Genomic DNA, 9,512 nt, shown 5'->3' with positions numbered 1-9,512 from the left:
TGCTGAAGACTACCTCTCTTCCTCTTTAGTGGACACACAGAAGGCAGCATGTGTCAGCTTGGTCATTTGGAGCCTTGGCACGAGACCTTTTTGTAGTGGTGCGAGCAGACTCTGCCAGAGGATCTGAGGCATACACATAGCCAGGCTCTGGCACAAGGAGAGGGTCAGTGGGAGGGGTGGCATTCCAGTTCATCCCATCATCTGCCAGCCTGGTGCCTTGTGTTGCTGGTCAGTTCATATCGGATGTTCTGTGGCTGTGCTCAGGTGGTACATAGGCAGTATGTGAGTCAGTGCTACATTTGTACTGTTGTCTTTGCCAAAGTTTAACACGAGTATTCATGAAAAATCTTTCAGAAAAAAGACACAAGTTATTGCTAACTTAGAGCAGTAGGTGAGTTTCACTGAGTTAACTCAAAGTTCTGTGTGAGAAGAGTTTGAAAATTAATCTGTGTTTTATTTGAAATGATTCTATAGCAATTGGCTCCCTTTCCTGTAAGGATAAAATGACGTGGTACCTGTTCAGGGTGTCCCTGCCTTCAGGTGTTACTTTGGGAGCACTGCTCCGTCTGTTGCTCTTGACTAGCTGAACTTCTAAAACAAGTACACCAATAGGAATTGCTGGGTAGACAGGAACTGTGAAATTAGCTGTTCTTTTTCTGCTCGTAATACTTTATAAAGGACTTTGTATGCATCTGTTAACTGATCTTGCATAAATTTTCTTTGTGACAGGTTTTGATGGGTTTGGATTATACCAGCATTAATTGTCTACTGTGGTTATTCTGTGTCATTGGAATGTTTGACTCGTTCCAGGTCTGGTAGAAGGTGTGGGCTGTTTTCTGAATAACAGACTCCTCATGAGTTTGTAGTTCTGCCTTACATTGACCAGAGCTCTAAGGTTCCTGTCAGTTAGGAACTCCACGGTATACTAAATGATGGAGAACACCTCTGCTGTCACTGTCCTGAGGCAAGCATCCCTCTGTCCTCAAAAGTACAGTAAAGCCTCAACTCTTCTATCAGGGTCTCCTGTGGAAAAGGAAAGGGTGATTGTCTTGGTGTGCACTTCCATGTACTCATACCTAAATAACTAAACTCTGAAATTCTTCTCTTGCAGGAACATCATTTGCAACGGGCTATCTCAGCACAACAAGTTTTCAGAGAAAAGAAGGAGAGCATGGTTATCCCAGTCCCCGAAGCGGAGAGCAATGTCAACTATTACAATCGTTTGTATAAAGGAGAGTTTAAGCAACCAAAGCAGTTCATTCACATTCAGCGTAAGTTAACAAGTGTTGGTTTTGGTCTCCCTCCCCATACTTAAATTGAATAATCTTCAGATAACCTTGATGACAAAGTTGCTGCAATATTCAGAAAGTGGGAGGACTTCAAAAATCCAAGGGGAATTTATATATGTAAATGCCAGTATCTCTTCTCAAGTTCTGGAAGAGTTTAAGGTCGAAGGTAAACGTGAGGTTTTTGCAACTGTATTTGTTTATGGGCTCAGTGCTGATAGTGTATGTCTGTGTCTGGTAGCTTGCCAGCCTTGGCCCTGTTGGTTGGTCATCCAGTATTGTTGATCAAGCCATTTTTCTTTTCTTTCATTTCTCCTGGTTCTGAGAAGGACCATCTGAACTAGCGTAGCGGCCTCCTAGTTGCTTATACTATGCAGGGAGTGGAAGAGGGGTTGTCTTGCTGGCCGAATGAGTCTGGAATGCCTGTGAACTCAGAAGTCCTGTATAAATGGACAGCAGTAGAACAGAAGAGTTTCTGTAACGGAATCAGCCTTCATGCTCTTGATTGTAGTAGAGTTCTTGAAGGTTCCATTTCAGCAGTGCTAACGATGGAGTTGGATGTGTTCTGGGCTGTGGCTATCATTTTTCTCTGTGTTTAGCTAAAACCGTAGAGTTCCCTTTCTGTAGCGAACTCTGAGCTTATTTTGTAGATAAAAGGAAGTATTCTTTTGCATGAGTTCAGCTTTCTACATCTTCAAAGATATAAGTCATTAATGGAAAGCTGTGGTCAGTTATGGTGGTCTCTGGATTAATTTTAACACTGTTTTTGATTGATCCTCAGTTGACAAGAGACGTGCATTTATCATTCACTTGTTCCTTGGCGCACAAATCATGTTTGTCCTTTGTAGCCTGAGTTCTAGGGGTTATTCTGTGACTTGGTCTTCTCCCAGGACTTAGCTCTGCAGCCAGACCTTAGATTCCATCATCGCAGTGGCTTATCAGTCCTTATGGTACAGCACAGATTCAGTACTGGGTCTGAAGAAAGGTCCCAGGTGCAGAGAGAGCTTGTCTCATCACTGGTTCCTGGTTTTGGTTCTTAGAAGAACTGGAAAGACTATGGACAGGGGCACGCGAAAGCACCTTGAACAGCAACGTGGTCCTTGGTTGGTAGTTTCGGGTTTGTGCTTGCTGAACTCTATCTTGCCAGGCAGAACATGTGGATAATCTGTTCCTCGCACATTTTTTTCAGCTGCCTCAACAAGAAGCTGTTCTCCTCTGTGTAGATCTGAGGAGGAAAAGTGTTCTATGTTTGTGTGCTGTCTGCTTACAGACAGCTGAAACTGAAGTTAGGCAAAGATCCTTAAACCCAAACCCAGCTATGTGTTGATCCTGGCATCATTTCTCACCAACATGGTGAAGTCTCCCGTTTTTTCCATGCATTTACAAAATCAGAGGTTTTTGGAAATAAGATGCTCAGGATGCTCTGTGATACAGCAGAGGTCATACTGGTAACGCGAGAAATGAGCAAAAGGAAACAGATGAAGTCATTCTCTTCTAAACAGAAGAAGCAAACCTGCAAGCCAGGCAGCTTGAATTAACTGAAACCAAGCTGCTGAATAGGAATGTATTTTATTCTTTTCTTTATTAGACATTGCCAGAAACACTGTAAATATTGTTAATAAACATGTCTAAAAGTGTTAAGTATCTTATGCCAAAATGTTCTTTGTCTTGTTGAGACTGACGATCTTTCTGGACAGAATTACAGAAGGTATTTGAGCTGAAGATAAACATCAGATACTGCTCCAAGATAATTTTTCCCACATATTCGGGTTGGAGTAGGTGTGATACAAGGCAGCTCTATGCCACACAAATGCTTAAAAATTCTGTTTTAATGCTAAAAGCACAAAGAGCAACAATACTTACTGTGGCCAGGGAAGTTACATAAACTGATAGATGCCAAGAGGCCACTTACTGTAGTCCGCACTTCGTGGTGGTTATTTCTAGCGAGTTATGTTTTGCTGTTCATCTGGTAGCCAAGGATTTTAGTGTTTTTCAGTTTACCAGTACAATTCTTTTATTTATGCCAGTGGCTCCAAGCAGAGAGAAGTTAATTGCTTTGTGAGGCATGGAATTCATGAACAAGGGTGGTTCCAGGTATTACTGACCTAGGTAGCACCAACTGGGTGACTTTGAACTGAATATAAAACAAAAGCTTTGAACTATTCTAATTATTCCAGTATGCTTAATAATTTTCCAAAAATGTTTGTTTTGGTAATGATGCCAAACTAATGCTTTATCCTAAGCTACACAGTCCAGTTGTTCGTATATAGGTCAAATAATCTTCATTAACTTGTTTGCCATTCATCGTGTTGTCCCACATTTTTGAGTATTTTGTGGCAGGAACTCACCATTGAGGTGGTGTTCTGCTACGTTGATACTACTTTGACTAATTACCATGACGTGGTTCTTCCATTTGCTCTTGGTCAGCACAGATGTATTGCTGCCAGCAGGATCAAAGCTGCCCACTCCTTCCTTAGTGCCAGCACCTCTCTGGTGGTCGTTGCGTTCATGGGTAAGCTCGCTCTGAAGTGATCTGGCAGAGAGTTTATCTTCCACTTGTGGGTTAGGTGAACCTCCGTATTTACCACTGTTCTGGCTTGGCTCATTTTGTGATTGCTGGTGTGGGTAGGAGCATGGCTTCCTGGGAGGGAAGCTAGTGGAAGCGCTTGTTTTGATGGTAACTTATGCCTGTGTCAGCTTCAAATGACTGTGGAACCACAGCCTTAATTTAGTTAGCTAAATTAAATTAGTTGATTTAGTTAAGCTAAACCAAATTTAATGTGACTTAACTTAAAAACAAATTGCATTTCTGTAAGCTAGTGTAAGCTCAGCTCCTAGGGGAGCTCAAGTAAACAAAAGCAAATCTGTCTGACAGATACTGCTGTCAGGAGTGGTTCAAGTGGCAGAAGATGTAAACTGGGTCTTTGGGTTTGCAACAGCAGTTAGCAAACCCACTCGTTGTGAGCATTTGTATGAGGTAGACTTCACTGCGGGGCTCACCCTGTCCAGCAGTGTGCTCTGAAACATGCAGTGTGGAGCAGTGCAGAAGTTTTGGAGTAGGAAAACCATATTCATCAGTCAGTCACCAGAATCTCCTAGAGATTACCAGGAGGAAGGGATATAGATGATCCGTTTTTAACTACACGGTTGTTGTGGAAACATGAACTAGTAGCAGGTCATCCGCAATACAGTCCTCTCTGTGGTGAGTCTAGTTCCTCACTAATCCATGTAACCACTGAGCAGTTGCATCTGTTGCTATGGCAGGAGCAGAAACAGGGGGTGGTGATGGATAGTCCCATCACACAGCACATAAACCACGTGTGTCTTGTGACAGCTTTGGAAGCCAAGCAAGCTGCCATGCTAGAGGCCAGCTCCGGGAGGAATAATGGCTTTTCCTGGAACAAGTATAGTTCACTCAGTGCCTGGGGAAAATACAAAAATCAGAATGTCGCTGACAATACGTTCCAAAGAGCAGCAATAGATGGACTTCAGGAGAGGAGGACACTTTCACGAGTGTCCCAAAGCTGTGGCGAGCCAGCTTGGGGTTGATAACTCCCACCTCCGCAGGCTGCTGAGGCTTTGTGACCTTCCTGCCTGCACTGAAACAGGCACTAGAATGCAAGCATTGCTTCCATTGCTTCAGCGTGGTTAACTGGCCTTCCTGTAAACCCCTGCGCTTTGAGAGCAAACTGTATCGGTAACTGCAGGGCATGAAAAGTAGCACGAAAGCATTGCTGGAAGGTGTGGGAAGCAGGGTCTGAGACAGAGCTGCTGCTGCTGCTCTTACAGTAGTAACGTCCTTTTGGATAAGGTCGTGAGACTGAATTTATTTGCTGTAACTTGTTCCTGGCCAGGTATGTGTTGGATACCAATACAACAGCCAGAAGGGGAGTTCCACTTTTCCCTCTTCCACTTCTGGTTGCATACATCCCTATGTGTCTTGAACTGGTCCTCATGCTTCTGGATACCTCTGCAAACTGGCTCAGCTTGCTGACAGTGTGCAGGGAGAGAGGGACTTCCCCACTTTCAACTGCGGTGTGCCAGAAGGTCGCTTTAGATGCTGGCACTGCAGTAATATGCTTTCTTCATTGGAGATGGAGATCTCGCCTCCTTGTCACTAATACTCTTTAACACATTCTTGACGATTGTTGGTCTCTTAATTTTCTACTTCACTGTGAGGTTGGTGAGACACTGGAACAGGGTGCCCAGAGAGGTTGTGGATACCCCATCCCTGGCAGTGTTCAGCACCAGGTTGGACAGGGCTTGGAGCAGCCTGCTCTAGTGCAAGATGTCTCTGCCCACGGCAGGGCATTGGAGCTTTAAGGTCCCTTACAGCCCAAAGCTGTCTGTGATTCTAAGTTGCTTGTTGATAGAGTGGTGGGGCTTTTTCTTTTCTTCTTGCTACTCTCAGTGTCTCCTAGTTGCTTCTCACTTGAGCTTGTCTGATTTTGTTCTGAAGGGTGGTTTGGGAAGGCACGTGGTTCAAGAACTTGTGGAGAAGACGGCAAGTTTACTGGCACTGCCTACAATTTACGGGTGAACAGCATCACATCTTCTCTGTCATAGGAATATCCTCCTGTTGGCTGATACTCTTGTTCAGAAAAATTGATTTGTATCAGGGGATTTGTTTGCAGGGATGACTGAATTATTTACAGGTAAAAGGTTGACATTTTTTCAGAAGTGTAAGATCAACATCTGTCTGACAGTAAACAAACAGTTAATGTTTGTTTACCACAGTTTCTGTGCCTTCTCACTTCATTTGTGAGAGCATGGTTAAACAGCTGGTTTTTTGGAGTAGAGAGACCAGCTTTATTGTTAGGAGAGCTCTTCCAAAATGATGGCAATATCTGGTCTTGAAAATTTTGGCCCTCTCCCTTGAGCAGAGCTGTTTGAATGTGATTTCACAGTGTACATTAGGACTGCAGTAATTTTATAGGCTCTGGGGATGGTCTTGGGATGGGGAGAAAAACTTTCGCAATTTCCTTTCTGGTGGAAGTGGCAGTTTATGCTTAAGAGGTCATCAAAGTACAGATTGTAGTCTAGGGGAAGTGAATATTTGACATCATTTTGCAGGAGAGGCATGAGCTGCCAAGGCTGGACTTGTCTCTAGAGCTCTACCAGACTTCTGAAAGTGGTGAATAACTGGTGGAGTCAGACGTGATTGGTCTGCATTTGAACTGGTGGTCAGTGCTGGGGGAGAAGCTTTGTCGGCTGTTGGAGAGTGGAGTTAAGGAGTGTGAGGGTTACAGCTTGGGTGGGACAATTCACCTCTTTTCAGCATGTAGCTGATGTGATGCGCTGTGGGTGCCGGCACTCCATGCTCCCAGCTGGCTCTGCAGGGACCATGCAGAAGAAGGTAACAAAGCTCATGGGAGCTGAAGAGGACGTGTAGCAGACTGGTTCCATCAAGTCCAGCACTGCTAGGTGGCAGCTAGTTCATCGATACTTGGCTAGTCACTGGCTGTTCAAACTTTGAACAGGAGTGTGGGGTAGTCACCCCAGTATTGCACCAGTCTCTCTTCTCCAGTGCACAGTCCAGCCTGGTGACGTTTTCAGTACTGTGTTAGGCCGGAGAAGCTGCCTGTTAAGAATTCTTGCTGTTGCATGCAATTTGCTTGTACTTGTTGTAAAATGTATTTTCTGCTGTGTTACCCGAACAAAAGTCGGACCAGAAAGTGTGTCTGTGAATAGCGACACACAGGCAGCGAATAGCACGATCTGTAATAGAGAGATGAGTGTTGTTGTAAGGTCGGGAACGTGCTCTTTGAAGGATGTGGAGGAACATTCATGTTCTACATCTAACGTTGAGTTGGTTTTAGAGAAGAAGTAACAATTCCCACAGGACTGGTCTAGCATTTTTACAGTGTATTACAGTTGAGGGAGGAGGAGGATAGGGAAAAGTTTAGTCTACTGAAGTCTACTAAGTAATTTAAGACTCCAGAGGTGTGTTGAACAATTTAAAAATGGGCAGCTGAAATTTTATAGGAACATGTACTCCAGCATTTTTGCTCTGGTTTTGCAAAGATACACTGAAATTTCTATGCCTCTGTGGTACTTTCTAAACTAAATCTTTTTCTCCTGTCCTCTCTTCAAGTCAATTAAAATAAAATGAGGCCTTGACTTCCAACATGAGGAGAATCGAAGGAGACAAGGAACTTCTAACTACTGTTACATGGGGGAACCTTTTACCATAAAGAAAGCAGAGTTATGGCAGAGATGTGCTAAACTGAGACTGTTGATCGTTTTGGATTTCTGCTTGTCAGATGCGTGCCTCTGTATTTCTGTGGTATATGCTTTGCAAGCATTTCAGTGTTTTTTGTGCATGTCTATTTTTCTTTCAGCCTTTAACCTGGACAATGAACAGCCAGATTATGATATGGACTCTGAGGACGAAACCTTACTGAACAGACTAAATCGGAAGATGGAGATCAAGCCGCTGCAGTTTGAAATAATGGTTGACAGACTTGAAAAAGCCAGTTCTAGTCAGGTATTGGGCTGTGTTAAGAAACTATGTTCTCTGATTTCTGAGGTTTTCTGGTGGAGTGGTTCTGGGTGGGGTTGTGTTTGTTTTACTTCCTACGAACAGGGTAAGTGTGTTTGTGTGAGTCTGTAGTTACACAGAAATCACATTGCCGTCTCTTATTGTGAACTTGGAAAACACAGATGAAGAGGGAGCTTTTAGGGGAGTTGTTTTCAAATTGTAACTCCTGACCACAGTGTCTTAGAAGCGGAGAGCTTACACCATCTTGTTTTGCCTGTGTTGGTGTGGAAGAAGCTTGTGGTGATCAGTAGTTGTGTAGATTTACCCATAAATGTACGTGAGAATCCAGATTCTTTGTTTCACTTGGTACTGGTGGAGATTTCAGTCACTTATTTTATCAGAAGGGTGCGAGTATCTTAATAGTCAGTTCCTGAGGTGTTCCAGGAGGCTGGTGTCTGTAGAATGGTCTTGAAGCCCAAAACGTTTGTGAGAAATTACATCTGAAGGATCAGTTTCTGAAGAGCAGGTCTGCAATAGGTAGTTGTTTCTCAGCGAGATGGATGTTTGCAGCTTTTAACAAGGATTAGGTAAAAATGTCTTACTGTGCTAAGAAGATGGGATGTGAAGAAAAAAACCTGCAGAGGCCATCGGGTGGTACTTGTTGAACGTGTGGTACGAGGATGTCTAAGAGCTTTGATGTAGATACCCCTATTTTGGGGTTAAAGCGGTTCTGGTTATCACTTTTTAGGTTTAATTTGCATCCTTATTATGCTAGTTTCATCTTTCTTTCTTTGAGCAAGGATGTTAAATTTAAGAACTGAAAGATGCTTTCCTAAAATAAAGAATTGTAAGAACATGGATTTTTCCCTGTCAGCAGCTGCCCCTTTCTTTTTTCCTTAAATGTAAATAATGCCAAAGCATTAGAATAGTGAAGAGTATTTTAAACCAGAAAGTGCTTATTGAAGGAAGTCCATGACACACAAGATTTTATGAGTACATGAAGCATTGTAATTGATTCGTACGACATAGGCTCCCTCTTGAAGGTGAGGCGTGTAAGGAGAAATCCCTCCTTATAGATAGAATTTCCATGGGGCTTCCCATGTAGGAGTTTGTGCCTGACTTCGGGAGTTGTGATGTGTGTGTGTATGTTCAAGCTGCTTGTCCTGTCTTTGGGCTACAGAGAATTTTCAGCTGATGCTGAATAGTTCCGTCCTGCACTCTCTGTGGGTTAGGAATGGTGAGGTAGAAGCAGCTCTTGCAGGTTAGTGGGAAAGACACATTTGGCTGCCTGGCAGATTCCTTCCCCACATGGGGTTATATTGCTCTTGAATCCCACTTGGGGCTGCTACACAATTCACTCACAGTTTCTGTGACTTACCTCTGACATCTGAAGGGCTGCTGGTGGGAACACCTTCCTCGCAGGTGCTTTTATAACCTGATGTAAGCAGGGAATGTAGGGACTCTGCGTCTCTGCTACCGGTGGCTCTTGCACAAACCAGCAAGCAGGTCAAAAAAATAAGTTTTCTTAACTGTGTACTCAAGGCAGAATCAATTTTTCTAATTTTTTTTTTAAGAGCAAAACTGAAATTATCTGTAAGCAAAATTCCAGTGATGGAATGATGTTTAAGGTGTGCATCAGCTGCACACAAAATCAAGTTGATAGACACAACTATTGTTGTAATGCTCTATGAGGTCATAAGCACAGAGGGATTAGTGACCTCCTTTTCTTTCTTTTAAAAACAATT

General features: G+C 43.3%; 1 protein-coding gene across 1 annotated transcript in view; it reads left to right on the top strand.

Moving 5' to 3' along the window:
* The first annotated feature begins 1,117 nt into the window (after positions 1-1,117).
* EPC2 (enhancer of polycomb homolog 2 (Drosophila)) overlaps positions 1,118-9,512 on the top strand; it is a 29,109-nt gene continuing 20,714 nt past the window's right edge. Inside the window, exons 1-2 of the mRNA XM_010143838.1 lie at positions 1,118-1,271; positions 7,628-7,773. Coding sequence (XP_010142140.1) covers positions 1,172-1,271; positions 7,628-7,773 — 246 coding nt within the window. The 5' untranslated portion in view covers positions 1,118-1,171. The remainder of the gene's footprint in view (positions 1,272-7,627; positions 7,774-9,512) is intronic.

This window comes from Buceros rhinoceros, unplaced genomic scaffold, assembly GCF_000710305.1.
Source record: "Buceros rhinoceros silvestris isolate BGI_N320 unplaced genomic scaffold, ASM71030v1 scaffold27589, whole genome shotgun sequence".
Taxonomy (NCBI): Eukaryota; Metazoa; Chordata; class Aves; order Bucerotiformes; family Bucerotidae; genus Buceros; species Buceros rhinoceros.
This window is presented reverse-complemented; position numbering and strand designations above follow the sequence as displayed.